The sequence below is a fragment of the Psittacula echo genome (assembly GCF_963264785.1).
Source record: "Psittacula echo genome assembly, chromosome: 1".
Classification (NCBI taxonomy): Eukaryota; Metazoa; Chordata; class Aves; order Psittaciformes; family Psittacidae; genus Psittacula; species Psittacula echo.
This window is the reverse complement of record NC_137735.1, coordinates 29,709,745-29,730,840: the sequence shown is the minus strand read 5'-3', so window position 1 is coordinate 29,730,840 and position 21,096 is coordinate 29,709,745. Positions and strand designations below refer to the sequence as shown.

The 21,096-nt window shown below is 43.6% G+C and overlaps 1 protein-coding gene across 2 annotated transcripts in view; it reads left to right on the top strand.

Annotated features, from left to right (window-relative positions):
* Window positions 1-2,842: 2,842 nt before the first annotated feature.
* LNX1 (ligand of numb-protein X 1) overlaps window positions 2,843-21,096 on the top strand; it is a gene marked incomplete at its 5' end in the record, with an annotated part of 66,053 nt that continues 47,799 nt past the window's right edge. The window contains one exon of one of the 2 annotated variants that reach the window (XM_080615187.1): window positions 2,843-3,225. In XM_080615187.1, coding sequence (XP_080471313.1) covers window positions 2,843-3,225 — 383 coding nt within the window. Of the gene's footprint in view, window positions 3,226-7,129; window positions 7,222-21,096 lie in introns of those variants that run through there. The other variant, XM_080615188.1, reaches the window with a different exon arrangement.

Below are 21,096 nucleotides of genomic sequence, written 5' to 3'. Positions count from 1 at the left end.
GCCATGTGTTTGGTCTCCTGCCAGCAAGAAACAAGAGTTTCTGTTCTTGGGAACAGTCATGAGGCAACAAAAGATTGGGGTTAACCGTATTCTGGTGCATGGAGACAGCACCTGTGTGGGTCTGTGTGTGCTGGTACAAGAGGATGTGGCAGGAAAGTGAAGAAACAGCATGAAAACAAGCCCACTCCCCTGGTTGTCCTGAGTGCAAGGCATTTCAAAGAATGTAGGAAAGAACAAAGTTCATAAAGCAATGCTATTTTTGTCATGCCTTATTGATTTCTAATTCATTCTATGGCTATTTTTAAAGCCACAATCCCACAAACTCCCAAGCTGCATATTGCCATTCTTGTAAGCAGCCCTGTTGACTTTGGATGGGTTCCCTCCATGAGTAAGGGATGTGGAGATCAGCTGAACGCTCTCCCTCTTATTCTGCAAAACAGAGCTGCTGGTAGATCAAACACCAGCTCACGGCCACCGTACTTCATCAAGAATTTGACTAAGACCTACCTACCAGGAGTTGCTTATGGTACTCAACAGTCCCCACCTCAGCCTCATGATCATCAACATAAAAAGGACATGGAATCATTGGAACAAGTCCAGAGGAGGGCCACGAGGATGATCAGGGGACTGGAGCACCTCCCCTATGAAGAGAGGCCGAGAAAGTTGGGGCTGTTCAGCCTGGAGAAGAGAAGGCTGCGTGGAGACCTCATAGCAGTCTTCCAGTATCTGAAGGGGGCTATTAGGGATGCTGGAGAGGGACTCTTCACTAGGGACTGTAGTGACAGGACAAGGAGTAACGGGTTAAAACTTAAACAGGGGAAGTTTAGATTGGATATAAGGAAGAAATTCTTTACTGAGAGGGTGGTGAGGCACTGGAATGGGTTGCCCAGGGATGTTGTGAATGCTCCATCCCTGGCGGTGTTCAAAGCCAGGTTGGACGAAGCCTTGGGTGGCATGGTTTAGTGTTGGGTGCCCCTGCCTATGGCAGGGGGGTTTGAACTAGATCTTAAGGTCCTTTCCAACCCTAACTGTTCTATGATTCTATGATCATCTTTTCTTTTGTTTCAATTTGCTGTTCACCTTAGTAGAACTAAATAATACAGGTTTTAACTCCTACATTAAGATAGCGGATAGAGCCGTTTTCTGCACTCTAGGAAGATGATCATGTCTTCACAAAGAGCTGTTCATAAAGCTCTGGTGACTATTTTTGCAAAAGAAAACATTTGCTGCAGTACAGAGTATTTTAAATATTTGCAAGAGTTCTAATAGGCGATGATTTTAATTCAGAAGAAGCTAGTGCTAATCAGGAGACGGACCTTATGCAGAACTTAGCCTTGCAAGCAGAAATGTTATTATACAGCCACTTAACATAATTGCCACATAAGAATAGGATCTAGCAAAGCATTAAAGTGAATGTTTGACATTTAAGCATCTGGTTAGAGTTAGTGGGGATATCATTTTACCTTTATGTCAGAAAATCCCTGCCATATTCAAGTTTAATTTCTCAAGCTTAGAGCCCATGAGCTTTGCATAAAAATAAGGGTATATTTTATATGAAAATGTGCTCTGTCATAGCCAGATTTTTTTTGCATTCTTTCCCTCCTTTGCCCTCAGATGTGGGTGTCTGAGGCTGGCACATTGTCTCAGCAAATTAAGTCAAGCTGGAAGTAAGAGTAGAGTGTTGCGGCAGAGCAGCAAATAAGATTTACATTTTCAAGCAAGAGTAGTAATTAGGCCATTGCATATTTTATATCTTCAAGTTTATTTTCAAAGTGGTATATCAAAATAAGCATTGATGTAATGAGATATAAGTGCTCCAATGAGCAGTCAGTGTTCATCAAATAAAAACTACAAATTACTCTTCAGGTTTGCTGCTACCCACAGAGTTTACATCTTTAAAATACCAGGAGGTGGGTGCTCTGGCCAGAGCTAATTAGGCCTGTAGTTAGAGACACACTGGGTTTCTACAACACAAATTATGAACAGAATAAACCCAGTTTTGAGTGATGCAGTATTTGGCATCATGCTGTGGATTTCACTTCAGCACATGGGGTATTTGGTGCTTTGGGAAGTAAAACGAAGTTTTGAACTGGTTGTGTAGGTGCAGATGGTTTTAGCTACTTGAGTCAAGCCATCCAGAGCAGTGCCATGGGGGGGATAAGGAGACAAGCTTGGAATGCAGGGTCCCAGGTGCATTGCTGCTGTGGGATGAGCATAGTCTAGAGGGTGCCAAGACTAAATCCTCATGATCCAACCTGTCCTCCCTCTGGATGAGTGTCTGTATGCTTGTGTGTGTTAGGTGAAGTTGCTGCTCTCCCTTGCTGTGCTGAGCAGGCAGTTTGTGCAGTACCCATTGTTCTTACCTATGTTTCTGTAGGCTCGTAATATTTGCCTACACATGATCCTGCTTTTCCAGCAGAAGTAATGTGACCACAAAATCAGCTGACTGGAATTGCAATTACATGCTAATTTAAGGTTTTCAGCCATTAAATGCCTGCATTATGTCTCTGTATTTTGATAGCTTTCTTTACAATGAGAGTAATTGTGTAAATTGAGCTAGATATAAGAAAAAATAAATCCCTGAAGTTGACTCCTTTTTTTCTGCCCACTTCTTTGCTCCACCCTACCATTCCAAAAAAGCAAACTTTCCTTAATACCTGCTGGAGTAATTCATGTCCAAATGTGTATTGTAAGTACAATAAGAGAAAATAACCCAGAACAACAATCCTTTGGCTTTCTTCCCACAGATCTGATGGCACACAAGCCTTGCTGTGACTCCTATGAATAGAAAACAGGTTGGGTACTTCTGTCTGCCCTCTTTTGAATTGCATCAATTCCACTTATGAGCCAGAAAGAAGAAATGGAGGATAGCTCCCCAGCACTCTGTGTCACCTGCGGCCAAGCACATTTACCGGAAGAAAACCACTTGTACAGCTACACCGAAGCAGTAGATGATGATCTGATATGCCACATTTGCTTACAACCTTTGCTTCAGCCGTTAGACACACTCTGTGGGCACACCTTCTGCACAGCCTGCCTTACAAACTTCCTTGTGGAAAAAGACTTCTGCCCCATGGACCGCAAACTTGTGGTTCTCCAGACGTGCAGGAAGGCCAGCATACTAGTGAATAACCTCCTGGACAAGCTAATGGTTAGCTGCCCTTTCACAGAACACTGCTCAGAGGTCATGCAACGCGGTCACCTTCAACAGCATTTCCAAACCCAGTAAGTTGCTGTCGATAGACATTTTTCTTTTTTCACTCTTTTTATTAGGGAGACAAAAAAATATCGTCAATTAATGCAGATTAAAATATGCAGTTAATGTAAAGAAAAATTTGTTGATTTCACTCCCAATGAATGCCTACAGTATCACTAATTTAGAGTATAATTTAGTCCATCTATATGATGACATCTCACTCTGTTTTTAGAATCAAATGCATTCAAGGTACTTCATGCTATTGTTAGCAGTTCTGGCCAGATACCTTGTGGTTAGCCACATAATGGAAGTGTGTCTTTAGTCATCTGAAAAGATCTGAGAGTTTGGGGAAGCTGAGCTATTATAAATATTTTAATAGCACATTAAGGGTTTTATAATTGCCCTTTCTTCAGTCCTTTTTTGAATCACAAATGACCTATATGAGAAGTAGAGCAGAAAATGTTCTGGTTTGGTATTGGTCTTCAGAGCTGCATGCTCCTTTATTCCAGGTGAGCACCGCACCATGGGGCTCACAGAATGATGTGGTGTGGGAGAGCGCTCTGGCTGGGCTCACCCTCCAGCCTCGCCTCTGCTGGTGGCCAGGACAACCTCTCTCCTGCCTCTGGGAGGCCTCTCCAGGGAGCATTCTGGTTCCTCAGCAAGGATAAAACTGGTGAATAATCCTCTGTTGACCGCATAAAACCATGTGCTGCTACTTTCGTCTTGCATCTTCCACCTTTTGGAAGGAAGGCAGAAGACTAAAGAGATGCATTCAGGGCTGTGATTTCTGATGACAGACAAATGCTTTGGTGTAGTCCAGTATCAGCACCTTGGGTTTGAGAGGAGGCTTGGTCTAAGAGATGCCCTTTCCTTGTGGCCTGTATCTGATGCCCAGTGAAATGACTTCCGCTGTGGTTTGCAGCTGAGTTGTGTTTCTAGGTGTGTGCTTCTGCCTGCGCATTGCAGAGGAAGCCCTTGGCAATCAGTGCAAGGCTCCAGATTGCTGTGGGAGGCACATTCCTGCACAGATGTGGTAATGCTGAGAGTCAGAGCATCCCGGGTGAGCTGGAGCACAGAAGTGTGCTCACATGGCTGCAGGCTTCATGGTTTTGAAGCCTGTAACTGGAAATGGCTCTGCAGCCTGCCAATCAAACATGTCCCCTTTTGAAATGGAGACCTCTTTTCCTGAAGCACCTGGATTCTCATGAGGAATTTATTCACTGAATATATTCACTGAAGTTGTGGTTTAACCAACCAAAAAATGTGACCATTTTACACTACTAAAACTGAAAGAAACCCCAACCAAAACCAAAACCAAACCCCAAACCTCAAAACATTATACAAGGGGTTCTTGACCCTTTGCAAAGGTCAAAAGCCCACTTTCCACATGCTAGGGGCTTTGCTTATGGATTTGGATACCCTTGGCCCTCCCAGTTCTGGACTTGGCCTTCCCTGCTGAGGGTGCTGCTGGCTCATAGCATGTAGGAGGTGGTGAAGGCAGCCTCCAGTTCAGGCCAGTGCTGCTCTGCCAGGTCAGCTATCTGCTGCTAAGGGCAAAATATAACAAAGTTACTTATAATCTTCTGCCTTTGGTGTCAGTAGTTCTCTGACAGGCTTCAAATATTAATTTTGATAGTAATGTAGGTAAAGGGACTGACAGTCTGCTGTGAGCTGTTATCACTGAGATTGTTTCTCTACAGATTCCAACCATAAAATCTTGAGCCCCTAGTGCAAATACCCTTTCCCTTTGCTGTACATATAGCTGATTTTAATGTATTTCAGATCCTCCTTTTTTTCTTAATTTTTTTTTTGAGATAATGGTGCTGTGGCCATAAAACTAGCAAGTAAAAAAAAACAAAAACAAAAACAAAACCAACAAAAAACACCAACAAAACAACCCACACAATAAATAGGCAAATTGTAATATTGTATTTTACACAGATGCCGTACAACTAACACAATTCCTGATTTCCCAGTGTCAGCTGTCCTGGGTGGACACGTGCAAGTCACTCCAGCATCTTGGTTTCCTCTCCTTAAGGTAGTAGTAAAGATACCCTTCACCCACCTACCTTGTAGAAATGCAGTGTTGTAAACCATGATTTGGTCCTGTAAACGCCTGGCAAGTTTTATTCCAGTGCTTATTACGGCATGTCTGTGCCATGGATTTTCCCCTTGGGATCTCCTATGCTTCTGGTTCAGGGGATCCTATCCCTGGCTTGTCCCACAGCCTCTTGCTGTCCCTTCTGCCCTGTGTCAGGCTCCCCCCACCAGGTCCTGGGTTTGCAAGCCCAGGGAGCAGGAAACTGGAGAAACAAAGCAGTGGTCTTCCTTCCTGTCTAGACCTAAAGCCTCTAAGGTAGTGCAGTATGAGGCAGTGCTACACAGGCTGAGTGGCTTCTCTGCCATGCATTGACATGGATTTTGCTTCTGTAGGGTGGTTTGTAGGGCTGAGTTACCTTAAGACCACAGAACAGAGGCATGGGAGTAGGAAATCATAGGAAACCTTTGCTGCTGAAGGTTTCAGCTTTCTAGGATGTGGGTAGCACAGCCTCACTGGCATTCCCACCAGAGGGAAAAATTAGGAGGAAACTTTGAGTGACCCCTAAAGGGGGACTTCTGCAACCTTGTGCATGTAGAAACTGTGCAGTACCTTTATCTTTTTTAAGCACAACAGTAATTATCACTGAAGGCATCTTATGCCTCTGCCTAATTTAATTCTCAAAAATGCAGAATCCTCTCTTTCCATCTCACCTCCAGGTCAGGGCAGGGCAGGACAGAAGAAGGACATTATGCTCTGGTATACTCACGCACATGCTACAGAGTGAGCAAACTGAGCCAACATTGTTCTCTCTAATTTTGATGAATCAATAGAGGGGAGAGAAATATATGACTTTGATAATAAAAAGAAAAAAATAATAATGAGAAAGAACCCACTGCCTGTAGTGAGAACAGCTCCGAGCCCATCTGAAATCTCAACCAAAACGTGATCTGTGTTCTCAGTGAATAAATTAGAGTTGACTCCGCTAGAATCACCAGGGCAGTCAGCCGTCCTCACATTTCTTGCATGATTCAGGCTCAGACCAATCCTGGTTCTCAGAGAGAAAATGAAAGTTTGCCCTGATCAGAGACGAGGTCACTGATGGGACAAGGTGAGTTTGCTGGTTTATGCTTTGTAATCAATGAGAGAACTTTACATTTTATAAATGACAGTTACCGTGGAGTAGTCCATTGAAAACATTCTTATTTAAAATGTTTGCCCATGCATCCTTCAAAAAAAAAAAAAAAATCAACAAAAATAACCCTCTCAGAAGAGACATGTCCTTGGATTATTACATGATTTATGTTTGCACAGAAATATCTGGCTGGATTTGGGGAATTCAGGCTGAGATGCAAACAGCCAGCAGTTGGCTGTGATCTTTCGCAGCGTTTTACTTTAAAAAGGTGTGGTCTTCTGATATCGCCTGCTTCTAAACTCCAGGGGGGCATTTTTTCCCCCCTTGTCAGACAGCTACACCCTTGCGTGATGCAGTTTAGCTCGTAACCCATCTGCTTGTGGGCAGTGATGTAAACGTACCAGCTGCCTCTGAAGAACCACTCTGAATCCTGCAGGAGGCAGGTCTCTTCCCCGAGCATCGCTCTCCTCTGCAGCATAAGTCACTGTCTCGCCAACCACGCTGTGCTGTCCCTAAACCCTCACATCTACCCATCTGAGAGTCAGATCGAGTAATCCTCTTACAGGTCAATGATTTTTGCAGTGTAGCTTCGGTTAAGGGATTTAAGCTCGATTCCTAATGTGCTACCATTGCGTTGAAATGGAAAGGCTTGCTTAGAAGGGGCTTGGCTGGCACAAAAGCTTCACGTTGTGTGTCCCACCAGCACAGAGAGACAGTGAGAAGGAGGAATCCTAGCAGCAGTGCCAGCCCTGCACTGAAAATGAAGGCTCTCCTGTTACTGGTCCTACCTTGGCTAAGTCCTGCAAACTACATAGACAATGTGGGCAACCTGCACTTCTTGTACTCTGAGCTGTGAGTACACACAGTCGCGCCGGTGTCGTGCTCTCTGTCTGTCTGTCTCACCTGAGAGGTGGGAAGGGGCTCACCACAAGCTGTCTGGGGGGTCTGTCTGTCTGCCTGTGTGTTTGTGCCTATGTGTACGTGTGAAGAAAATCCTGCAACGTCTTGCCAACAGCTTCACACCGTGCTGTGAACTAGCTGCTTCCCATCCAGAGAGCTAATAATAGCAGTACGTCCTCATTGCTTTCTGCTTTGGAAGCAACACTCAGACATACTGAGTGAAGCTGCCTTTTTCCTTACCAACTTGCTTTTCTGTGCTGACGTTTTAAGTGCTTGTTGGGTTTGTTTGTTGGTTTGGGATTTTTTTTTTTTTTTTTTTTTGCCATATCTGAATCTATGTTTTTTCTTTATTTTCTACAAATAGCTTTGCAGGGGAGCTGGGCATAGAGAAGGGCATCAGGATAGACACCCCCAGTAGAGCAGTCTCTGTGTGTACATGCATAATGTTCTCTGTGTAAAGCTGCATGCCTGTAGCAAAACGCTGAGAAGCCTTTCACCAGAAATAATTCACTTGAGTCTGGAAAGAAATTTCCTATATTTCTGTTTTTGCCTACAGCAGAATGTTATCTTCTCTGTAACGCAAATTTAAACGTAGCAAGACGTTCGTATATCTTCATGTTTAAAAAAAAAACCCACCTGGAACAGCCCCATAGCTGATCTTTCCAACCCATAAACCAAACAGTCTAGGTTACAATCTGTAAATGATAATAGTTTAATCTGTGCTTGAATGTTATTGTACTAGTTAATAGGGGGGTTATGACTAGAAATAGATGTTTGTTCCAGTGTGTTTTAACTAATTATGTTTTGTTTGTGTTTTAACAAATTGTAAACTCTTCAGATCTTCCTTGAGATTATGGGTGAAATGGCTAATACTGCTCAAAGATGAAAAATTACTGTATTGTGCCTACATGTGGGAATGTTTTAGTAACAGTTGTGATTAGTACCAATGAGACTAATTTCCAAATGATTTTGTCTCTACTGTCAGACAAAAATAGCAGTGCTTTGCAAAAGTCCCCTTTTGAAATTCTTGTGGGATATGTACGGTAACTATTAATAATTTGGTCACGCTGTGTACAAACAGCTCAGGATTTCTGTATGCCGTAGGTGTTTTTAAACATTTAACAAATCTGGTGTTGAGGGTTGAAGCAATGCTCCCATTTTAATTTACTGGCATTTTGTTTAAGAACACTAATTAAAAACCCAAACAAAAAACCCAAACAAACCCCCCACACACAGTTAAGCCAAGCAGGCTACAGGAGCAATCAAGCTCAAAACAGAGCAGATGAACATTTATAATGGAAACAATGGCATCTGGGACATCTATTTTCCAGGAAAACAAACTGATGAGATTAATCAGAGCACAGGCACAGCCTACTTGCTTTTCTTGGGGAATTCAGGTTCACTGATTCTCCCAGGGTAAAGGGCTATGATGTACGGTAGCTGTTCATCTCTTCTTTATTTAGCCTTCTAACCCACAGAGATGTTAGTCTTGCTGGATGTCGGCAGTTGTTCTTAATGGAGTAAGTGTGGGCTGGGGCTTGAACGTGCGTCTTTGGTTGTCAGCAATGGGAGGTGCCCATTCCCTGCCCGGGCCCAGCTCCAGATGCTACCTGTCGTGGGGAACTGGTGCTCAGCACCTCCGGCACTGCTCCATCTCTGTCCAGGGCAGCAGGAAGCAGGATTTGCTGGGGCTGACATAATCCAAAAGGGCATCAGGCAGTTTGAGCTCATTTCAGGAATTTCTCCTCCTTCTCTATGTGTATTTGGTGCTTCTGGCTACTGCTGGATGTCTCTCAAGGCACCGACATACTAATCTGTGGGATGGATTCAAGGTCCTTTCTAACAGCAGCAGTTGGAAAGAAAAGAGAAATACAGTTTTCAGTCCTGTTTAATCAGTTTATACAGATGTGATGACTTACAGGTTGCTACTTCGGTTGCTCAGGCACATGCACACGGGAAGTTTTTAATGCAAAGTTTTGGGTGGGACAGCATAGGCACCGGTGTCCAGGACAGCCCGGCACCTGGGGGCACAGTTTTTATGCCCCAAGCCACAAAGAGGCAGCTTCATAAATCCTTCCCTTCCCCACAGGCAGCTGAAAAGCCACCAGCATGTGTAGCGTGTCTTATGGCTTGCTCCACGGCTCAAAACTAGACTATAGTAAGCTGAAAACGTTTATTTTTTTCATTATCACACTATCTTTGGTTGCTGGCCAGTACAAATATTGGCCTCAGTCAGGACTCATTATTTTGTTGGCTGGCAGCCACCAGAGATACCAGCCAAGAAGAAGGGGGCCAGTGGGGCTGCAAGCAGCAAGGGAAGAGCTGGAGGACCATGGAGGATGTGGTTACCATTACTGCTGCTGACACAAAGGGAGGAAAAAAGGCACTGGGATTTATACTGCCCTCCCACTCATGCAGCCCATCTCTTCCCTTCTACCCCAGTCAAACACAGGTTAAGCTATTTGTCTTGCGTTGGTGGGGTTTGCTTTTGTTCAAGGGCATTTTTTTCTTCTTGAGTGTGGAACAGGAAGCTTGGGGAATAGGAATTGCTATATAGCCCAAAGCCCATCTGGAGATGCAGGCTCTGGAATCCAAGAAATAAAGAGGAGATTTTAGGAGAGTTGAAGAGGAGAAATGAAGTTGGGGCAAGGTTGTGTCAGAACTTTGCACTTCATCTGGATGTCATGAGGTAGCAAAGAGAGGTGTGTGAATGTGTTGTAGTGTCACTTGATGGGACAGGTGTTGGGTGCTGCTAGTTTTAGTTTTCTATTAGCAGTCTGAAATTACACGTATACTCAGCAAGCAAATACGTATCTCCTGACACCGTCACCTGCACTAAAACTACTTCCCTGGCCGTTGTCTATTGTCCCTCCTTTGTCCCCAACAAAGATCTCAGCACAGATGCTCTTCTTGTTTTCAGCCAAATCATAAACAGCAGCCTATGGTAAGCCTGTGGGTGCTCCCTCCTGAGGGGAAGCCCATGGAAACACCCAGCAGAAGGAAAAGTAAAATCTATGAGGTCTCCCTCAAGGAACCAGTGGAGGAGGTGCGATATAATCACACCAGGACAATGTCTCTCAGCATCAAGAAGGTTTACATGGGGTCTTGGGGGAGACCAAATTCCAGGGTCCATGCCTTCTCCTTTATATACCTGTAAAGCTGCTTTGACAGGCATTTGCTGTCCTTCTTTCTTGTCTAAAATATCTTCAGAAAGGAAATACTTGTCTAAGCATTCTTTAGGTATGTTATTCGCCTCTGGTTAAAAACAAGGTGATGGATGGTGTGGCCACTGCAGGAGGCTTTCCTGGGGGTGAGGACCTGGTGGCACTGCTTGCACCAAGGTATGTCAGTCTCCATTGCTATCCCTCTTCCTTCAAAGCAGGACCTGTGCAGTGGGGTATTTCTCAATACAAGTATTTTGTGCACTTTGATCTCAATGAGCCACTTAGAAATAAAATCATGAGGAGAAGAAGGTTTAGAGACTACGCAGTGAATAACTTCACCTTGTCCCTCAGTCACATGGAAAACGGGGGATGGTTTCCAACCTAATCCCACTTCTGCACGTGGCTGTGCTGACCGAGCAAGTGCCCAGGGCAGTGCTGGGCATCGCGTGTGCTCAGCACAGGTTGAGCAGTGGGGAGTCCATGGCAGCCACGCTTGCTGTCGCTACTTCCCTCCAAGATTAAACAGCTACTGACCCTAGTCACTGCTGGTAATCCCCCTGCTAGACCCACCCCACTGATTTGAATTCAGCCTTTTATATATATATATTGCTTGCTAGAGTGAAATGCACAACCTACTCCCTTATGCAAAAATTGCTTCTTTTTCTTACCCTTTTTCAGTCTTACCTGAAACAGTCAAAGGGATCTCACTAAACCAACTGGATCAAGTTTCCCAATGCAACAATGTATGATAACTACTCTCTTAAATTTCATAACAGCACTTTGGGCTGGAATAGGCAGTAAAATCTAGTTTCTCTGTTCATTCAATTTAACAAGAAGAGACACAAGTGCCAGCTGTCTTCTAGTGTCCTTGGGCATCTTTTTTACAATAAGAAAAATTTAGTTCAAGCTATTAGGTGCACCCTCCTGGGCCCCTTCCAGCACTGAGCTTAACTGTGTGTCCAGCTTCTCCAATTTCTGCTCAACTCAGTGGGGAACTTGGTGTCTGGCTTCAAGTCTGTCCTTGCTGCACGGAGGCTGGGGACTGCAGGGCACACATTATTTAGGACAAAACTGATAAGCCTGGAGCACCTTTTGCCCTCCTGTATTAGTCTACTGCAAAAGCCATGTGTTGGCCTCCTTACTCTGTGCAAAGCTGGGTGTATGGAAAGCTGTGTTGGGGTTAAGCTGTGAGGTTAATTAAACCTGAAAGTGTTGAAAAGTAAGGTTTGAATGGAAAGATTCCTGAATGAAAATATAAAATATAAAGGAAATTTTTTGACTACCTGCATTAAATAGCCAGGACAAAGCATGCTCAGATAAAAAGTGAAGGGTCTTTTTCAGTGTACTAGAAAGTCTCTGAGAGAAAGCAGAACTGAGGTGAATTAAAGCAGAAAGGCAAGGATGCATTAAGAGCTGCCTATTAGCTTCACCCCCATGTTACAGCTTCACAAAGGGGCCTGGATGAGAACATGGCAAACTCTGACATCTTGCAAGGAAGCAAGAAATACAGACTTCTTGATTCCTGACTTTTCTTGTCTCTCATATCCCCTTTGGGAAAGCTTCTGGTCCGGATATTAGCCCATATTGAGTCTGAACAGGTACTGTGCTGCAGGGGAGCAGTAGGCACTGGGCACTTTCAGGCCCTTTCATTGTTCCTCCCCAAGCTCTCTGCAAGGGAGCAGGTCCTCCAAGGAGCCAGTTTTCCTTCAGACTTCTGAGATCTCTCCCAAAATCTCCAGCAACTACTGCTGTCACTTCCTCAGCCTGTGCTTTCACTACCTTGGGCCGGACCCCACTCCACCAGCCCTCTTGCTTGCTCTTCCACTACTGTCCTCTGATTCATACCTTTTCTGGTCCTTAACTTAATTTACTCCCCTTGTCTTTCATGTTTGACCCTGCCTCTGTCATTCTTCTTCTTTTATATTTCCAGCCTTTTGAATTGCACAGTAGAGCTTGGAGTTTTAGTATGAGTATGGTCTGAAAGCCCCCATGCAGAAGCCCAAGGAGGTGAACTGTAAATATACTGCGTTTGCACTCAAAAATACAGGAGAGTTGTAAACTTATGCTGTTGAGGTGTCCAAATTGATTTTTCTAAATATGTTAGGTATTGTACTGAGGAGTGTCTGATACAGATTATGCTGCTAGCACAAGAGGTGCAGCATAAAGTAGTAATTTCTATTGACCATGACTGTGCTGGATCCGGTCACTCTTTGACCAAGGACTAATTGCGTTCTGTCACATATGCAGATCCTGCTTCCTTCTTCCTGTGCATGCATCGAAGTCACCTTTACTCCGTTCACACCTACCTACCACATACTTGAGATCTGAATTAGAGCTTTCACTCTGATGGAATGTTTTCTAATGGCTGGAGCTTTCTCACACCTTTGGATAAGGCTGACATTGGCCAGTGTCAATACCAACAAATACATTTATTTTGCCAAAAGCAAAACCCAAGCCAGACAAAAAAAGTGAAACCCTGCCAAGCTGGAAAGGCATTACAATAGTTATGGTTGGCAGAAGTGTTTCTTTTCATGAATGAGTTATGTCTCCATTATGTCTGATTTTTGTGTAGGCTGCTCAAAAGTAGTGTGCTGACTTGCTGCTTAACAGGAGCACAGAGGGGGTAAAACTTATCCTACTCAGAGGCTGCTTCACAATGGGCAATCCACTTTGAGATGAGGACCAGAGAGGGCAAAGCACCAGGGGGCTGGTGGGGTAAGGGGAAGGAGTGAGGTGATGGGAGCTGCAGGAGGTCAGTGGTTACTCACAAGCAACAGACTCTCATTTCTCATCAAACATTAAGCCACACAGGCTGTATGCTGCAAGTTTGGCTGACCTCCGCATCTCTCTGACAATTAACCTAGTTTAGCACTGGCACTGGCAGCATGACAAGGATATTTTTCCTTGAGCTATTTCTCTGACAAATCTGGCAGAACTGGGCTGTCCTGCAACGTGAGGATAAACACTGCTCTTGCAGAGCTCTTATGGCTGTCATAGCTTAAATCCTGCACTGAATACTGGTTCTGAGATCAGCTGCAATACAGCTCGTTTCGCTGTAGGGAAGCAGAGTAGTAGGTCTGAGGGTTGTCTTGGGGTTTTTAACAGTCTTGACCTTTTAGGGGAATCTGCCTTCAAGGTCCTGGTCTATAGAGCAGCTGGCTGTGTTTTGTGACCTTCCTTATGAGCAGAGCTGTCATTCGGGAACTAGAACTAATTTTCTGCATTTTGGCATGTGACAGGGTGCCCAAACTGCCCACCTTTGACCATGTAGTGATGACAATGCCAACACCACAGTACACAAAAACAGAGGTTTTATAGTAACATTACTGGCAATGTTGGGCTAGTAGCATAGCCTGTGTGACAGTATATATATGACTGCTTAGGACTTCCTATTTCGAAAGGAGGGACCAGGCTGGTCCCTCTATGTTGAGCTGCTACTGCAGTGGAGATATCTGTTAGTCAATGACCTGTCATATGTCATGACTAAAACCCCACTGTCACTGAAGGGTTCCTGCCTTGGAGATAAAATTTATATTGAGATTAAAAAATTGAACTTTTTGTTTTTTTAAACATCTTAAAAAGTTGAATTCACCCTAGGCCTCAGTAAAGTTGCAGCTGGTGAAAACTGAATTTAGTCAGTGAACCCATGGGTTCTCTCTAGAGCATGTTTTGGCCATCCATATAATTTATTAACTGACAACAGATTCTGAATATAGATTGAAGCAAGTTCAGCAGCAACCCAGTGAAACAGTTGGAGACTGCAACATGTGCTGCACAACTTTCACACAGAAAAAATGAACTGTGAAGCAACCGTAACTTCCACATATTGTACAGTATGTCCTCCCGGTATGATGGAAAAGAGGATGACTGTAACAGTGGGCAAATCAAGCCATGTTTCTAGGAAGTTTCTGTCTCCTTTCTGTTAAATTGCTGCTGGCAGCAGCATCAGACTTTATTAACAAAATCTTGCTCTTCTCAGCAGCGCGGGCAGACAGATTTGTAACAATCACACATATCTAACTGTATCTGTTCTGGTGTTCGTTCTTTCTTCTTTTTATCAAGACACTGACCTGAGTATGATGGATACCTGTGCAAAGAGGAAATAATCATCTCTGATGACTCTGCCCTTGCAGAGTTGTCTCAATGTGTGATGCTGCTGTCACACATGGCATGAAGTTAGATTAAGACAACATACTCGCAGTTGCTGGAGCCATTCTCATTTTTTATTTGCTCTTCTACTATTTCACTGCATAAAAATATTACCTAATAATAATGCCTATTATTATTACCCAAATAATAAATATTATTTAATAAATGTTATTTAATAAATACCATAAAATTAATAATAAATATAATGCTTAAATTAATTAATGATAAATATTATACCTAGATAATGTAAAATAAGTTATTAAAATGCCTTTAATGGTATACATTTCAGCTCTAAAATGAATTCATTAGTGTATTACTTGGGAATTTATTTTCCCTCCTCAACTCTCTTGAACTCACATTGGCAGGGAGCAAGTGGCTTAGGTCAGCAAGTCATTTCATGTGAGCTTATACTTCTTTCTATACTGTACACTGCAGTCCCATCATTCACTAGACAGTGTGTAATATATTCTTCATGTTGAATTTCAATAATTTAGTAGCCTCTTAAATAGAGGATGAGAGGAATTTGACATGCTTTAAGGGCTGTATTTTCCTCTCTCCTCTGTAAAACTTAGTGAACAGATAAGATTAGTAGATCGATGGCCTCGATGGTTTGTGTTTTATTAAGAACAGGCAGTACTGCTTTTGAAAGCATAATTCAGGTATTTCTTTCTCTTCTCCCATATGTGATAAGCATTAATGTTATTTTTAACATTCTGTTAACATTGGTGATGTCCCACTGTTTTTAACCTTACTTTCCATGTAAAATGAGTAATGGAATTCTTTCATAGGAGAGCATCAAGCAGAGGCCCCTTTGCTTGTGGATTTTATAGTTTAACAGTATGAGAGGCCAAAAAACACCCCTTGTGAAGCAGGCTTTTATGGAGAGGAGATAGGCATGATTAACCAAATCTGTCCTCTGAGCCACAGGAGACCACTGGAAGCAGAGATTATGCTGTGCTGCTGCTGTTATATGAGGATGTGTAGGTTGGTATGGATGAGCGAGGCTGTTTCACTTGATATGTATGATCATCTCCTGCCAAGAAGCTATATTAGAGTCAGAAATAAGCACTCTATGCGAAGAGCACATGTTGCAACACAGCTGTTTGCCAAGCAGGTTTTGCAGTGGGAGCGGGAATCCTGGGAGGTTGTTGTGACTTGCCCTTGTCAGCTCCCACAGGAACCTCACCGCTGGTTCTGGTTTAAGCATTCGGCACATCTCCCTTTTGAGCTTTACTACCTGGTTTGTAACTACAGCAGGAAGGTGTCACTGCTGCAGAAAGGATGAATACAATTCTTTCCCAAACGTAGTGCATATGCTGGTGTTTCTTGTTTGCTGTTGGTACTGCTGCTGTTACAGTTGTCATTGGGGATGAGCATAGTTTAAAGTGCAGTTGCTGCTACTTTGCCCCAACCCAGACTGTAATGGAAATACCGGTGATAGTACTATTGGTAGATCAGTCTAGAAATGTTGAGCAGATCCCACCATGGGCACTCAGTGGTGGCTGCTGCCGCTGATACCGTCCTCATGTTCCTCTGCTGCAGCCTGGGCCCTGGCATAGGACTGACAGAATCCTGCATGACCCACACAGCCTCCAGTGTTGGGAATGTGCTGTGTTCTCCACACCTGCTTCCCACTGTGCTGTCATGGGTGAAAGGTATTGTCACACAGATGTACTTTATGGAATCATAGAATAGTTAGGGTTGGAAAGGACCTTAAGATCATCTACTTCCAACCCCCCTGCCATGGGCAGGGACACCTCACACTAAACCATGTCACCCAAGGCCTCATCCAACCTGGCCTTGAACACAGCCAGGGATGGAGCATTCACAACTTCCCTGGGCAACCCATTCCAGTGCCTCACCACCCTTACAATAAAGAGTTTCTTCCTTATATCCAATCTAAACTTCCCCTGTTTAAGTTTGAACCCATTGCTCCTTGTCCTATCACTACAGTCCCTAATGAAGAGTCCATCCCCAGCATCCCTATAGCCCCCCTTCAGATACTGGAAGGCTGCTATGAGGTCTCCATGCAGCCTTCTCTTCTCCAGGCTGAACAGCCCCAACTTTCTCAGCCTGTCTTCATACAGGAGGTGCTCCAGTCCCCTGATCATCCTTGTGGCCCTCCTCTGGACTTGCTCCAACAGCTCCATGTCCTTTTTATGTTGAGGACACCAGAACTGTACACAATACTCCGAGTGAGGTTTCCTTGGCACTATGTCTGTAAATTTTCCCAGTGTCCATTTTTAAATTACATTTAAATTTTATATGTGTTGATAATTTTCAGTGGATTGAGTGTATGCCATTTCTAGCAAATGTGCTGTTTCCAGTTTCTTCCCTCAGAGGAGATTAAATTCCAGTGCATTCTTGTTTTATCCTTCCAAAGCATGAATGTAATGAAGTTGGACAGTAATGGTTGCCACATTTCACTTGTTTTCTGCTCTTTCTCCTGTGGTCTAAGCATCTGTAGGTTGGAAGGGTCTTACAGTTATGGTCTTTGAGTTCAGAATAAATCAGAAGAGAATAGACCAAAACAGGACACATCGTTTAATAAGATATACAGTGTATGTATAAAGTTGCACTTAATATGTTGGGCTGACAAAGCAAATAAATGCGAAGTCCTGCAGATCTGCCTTGTTTTTTTCTTATAATCTAGGCTTGAATAATAGTAACATGGCCCAAGTCAACAAAAGAAATTTCTAAAGGGAGGCCTGGACCAAGTAACTCTCTTCTAAAGCTGATGGACTGTAATACATACCAGATATTTCCAAAATGCATTTGCTCCTGTTCTACCTACCTCACAACACAATATATCTTCCCTTTCTCCTTCTCCTTCTTCTTCAGCAGATATTAGTTACCTCCCTCATATTTCTGCTAAGTCAGTATTGCAGAGGGGTTAACAGTCTCTTAGAGGGAAAATGCATTTCACAGATTTGTGATGGTCTCCTTGCTTTTTGTTGAGATCTGCTAATTGTTGTTCATCTCTTCCTGTGCTTCTTGTCTCCTCTGTTTTTCAAATCCCCAGCAAATAGAGGTTGACAACCAACACAAAATATTCCACAGTGATTTTGTGCCCTGCAGTGATTTACAACACCAAAAGAACTCACAGCTGACAGTAGGAAGTCTTTTTGTCTGTCAGAAGAGAGCTTGATTTGCTTGCGCATTGGGTAAAAATAACAATTAGCTCTTAAATAGGTGCTTATCTTTTTGCAGTGTTACATAAACTCTCTTGACTCTACCTGCAAATCAGCTGCTTCTACCCTATAGATGTTTTGAGAGAAGATGTGGGTTTGAAACTCTTTAAATATGAATCTTTCTGTTGGCTACCTTGACATGACTTGTAATGCTTATTCAGTCTCTGTTATCACCAGTATCAGGCTGTGTTTTGGTTTCTTTGGCCATTTTCCACATGGCTGATCCTTACCACCTTAAATCTTCGTCTTTCCCTTACTTCCTCTGAGTTCCTGTTTTCTTTACACCTTTGTTCTTGCCTCTTCCCCACTCAGTACAGCAGTACCAAGGTTATTGGGGAAGCATGGTCTTGAACACCTCACAGCATGGTGGCAGCATGTTTATTCTGTCTGGTGAAGGAGAATTGAGATGGTTTAAAAATATAAGGTGCTCTCTGACACAAACTCCATTATAACCACTGTAGTGGTTGTAAGTTGATTGCACAGAGTCAAGATCAAATAAGGGCAGAGTAAAGGTCCAGGGTTTAACTGTTGTAGATTAATGGAAATTGCCTATCTATAAGCTGCTAAATTCAATCAGTCCATGGAGAGACATTTCTGCCAGGGCTGCACCAGCCTTGTCCTTGTAGTGGTGGTGAGACCTTGTCTGCTCCCTTCTCTTGTCTGAAGTACCTCAGTGGTCTGTGAAATAGTCTGTAAAAGGGCTTGAGTGTCTTGTGTCTTGTCTTGTTCAAGGAGAGTTAGAAGGAAATGGAGAGAAGGTTGACTTGATCTGTCAAGCACCCTTATGGTTAACTCCAATGGTGCTGAGCACGCCAAGCCATATGTCTTCAATCGCCTTGCACTATTGCAGCACTGCAAAACTCTGAGCTGGTTATTCTTCATGTTTTAAACTTATGGATTGAGTAAATTGTGAATTTAAGCTGCAGAGCTTAACTTCAGCAAAACATGTGGAGTTGAAGGTTGAAAACAAAGAAAGCTTTATGGATTGACCAGGTTTGGTGTGACTTTCTTTATATTCACTTCAGCAGTCTTGGTGAACTCTAAACATTTATCTGTTAGACTAAACATAGGTTAAGCCAGGCTGTGAAACAGCTCAGATGTCAGAACTGACATCTAATCAGAGTTTTATCAAGTGATTCTTTGCTTAGTTAAATTACCAGCTGGGCTGAAATCCTTAAGAGTTGCAAACTGTCCTGCAAAACACACTACAAACAGAGAAAATAGAATAAGCCAAGAAAATAGGAATCATAATCATTCAATTCCTCTTACTTAGTTGATTTGTTTGGTTCAAGGACCTTGCCTCTAGTTGTTAATCTATCTGCTATTCTGATAGAGGAATCTGTGGAAGATGGTAGAACTAATGAAAATGGTAATGTCAATGTGCTTGATTATTTCCTCACTGAGATTAGTTCTATACAGGTATTATTCCATTGACTTCAACAAATCACTCTCTTGAATTTTATTGGGATGAATTAGGAAGAAAATTAGATTTTGCGTACATGGGCAACCTTCTATTTTTTGCACCTATAGCAGAGAGAATGGTGGAGATCCAAAAAAAAACGTTTTTGGGGAAAAGAGCGTCTGACCACACTAATTCACACCATGCGGTTTTTAGCAGAAACAGCAATTTTCAGAAACAGAACTTCCCTTGAGGGCATGGGGGTGAACGAGTTGAAACAATACAAATAAAATGTCGCGGACTCCAGCTTCTGCAATCTCTGTGACAACCTCCAAAAAACCCACCCCTGTGTGGGAGCTTTGTAAAACCTCAGGCCCTCAGGCTCCTATTTTCCGGTCCCTTCTGACAAAGCATGAGAGCAGATCTTACAAAACTGTGACTTTTCTCCTGTTTTTTTGTTGTAATTTATCTCCCTGCATTGGCAGACAGAAGCTCTGTGACTTCAGCGCTGACCAGAAAGTCCCTTAGGAGCAGGGTGTTCCCAGGACAGTAGCAGGATTGGTAATAAAGCAGCGACCCATAGCTGAATGGTCAGATCTGCAATTAAAGGGCAAGGATGCAGAAAGGTTCATCTCCAGTGGTGAAGATAGTCCTTGTAAGGGTCATCCATACCACCACAAAAGGCTTCAAGGTGTTTAGGGGTGAACAGACTCACTTCCTGTCTCATAAGGTACTGAAGAAGCTGAATGGTATAGCTGTAGGCTAGGGATGAATCCCAGTCCCCTCTCATCACATCTCTGGTTGACCACAGTCATGGGGATGAAGTAGGAATCATTTTGATGTCTCCATTTCACCTCAGTGTCCAAGGGACAAGGAAGCAGAGGGCTCAGGTTTGGGGTTTTTCTGTTGACTGCAGGGAAATTCAGGACTTACTGGTTGGGTCTTCTTCATTCAGAAAGATTCTGCGTGATTTTATTTTCCCCATGTCCTGCCAGCGCTCAAAAGTGGGATAGGTCTGGCACTATTTGACACTCCTCCTTCTCTCTGTCCACATTCTCTCACTTAGGGAGGCCCTGGGCACCGAGCAGGACAGAAGGGAGTCCGTGTCCACCTGAAAGCTGCTGTGGCTTGCTGTATGGGTGTACATCAGCAGAATTTCAAAACAACCTTCAGATCCTGGTTTGCCTGTAAAGGTGCAGCACTTCCTGCAGAGCCTAGGAACAGCATTTTGCTATTTTCTGTGGGAGCTGATGGGATGACTGGCCCTGCATGAGCCTGGCCTGCAGCATTCAGCTTACAAAGGGGTCAGATGAAGGGAGAGAGGTGGAGCCGTGGGCCTGGCCTGAAATCCTCCTGTTGACATTGCCTGGAGGTGGTTCTCCAGGCAGGAGGGGGCTATCTTTTTTTTTCTTTGCTGCATCATTTGTGCTGAGACACATCTGTGCTTTCCTTCACCAGAGAGAAACAGGGAAACTGGATCCTACGTGATTTTATAATTTACACACCTGTTTTTCAAGCAGTGTTTGCTATGTGCAAAGTTAGTCAGACCAGGGCTCCCCGAGCAATGCCTTCAAGAAAAGATTATGACCATGTGAAGTACTTTTCTGGCATCTCCTATTGTGCCGTCCACTGATGACAACTCCCTCAGCACTTTTTTCCCTTTCTGACATTTCCAAAAAGAACATCTGTGCTGCCTGTGGTCCCCTGTGCCAGGGACGCAGTTGCTGCTTTATCCTCCCCTCCCTTCTGCTGCTTTGCAAAGAGTGTTTCTTCCAGGTCTTCTGAATTAGTCACGTTGAAGAGAAATGCTCCTTGCCCTTGCAAGCTAATGATGAGCTGTCAGGCTTAGGGCTGAGCACAGAGATTCAGATGAACCATGATTCTGCATCTTTAGCAACACTTGGATACAGTGCCCAAGCTCTTT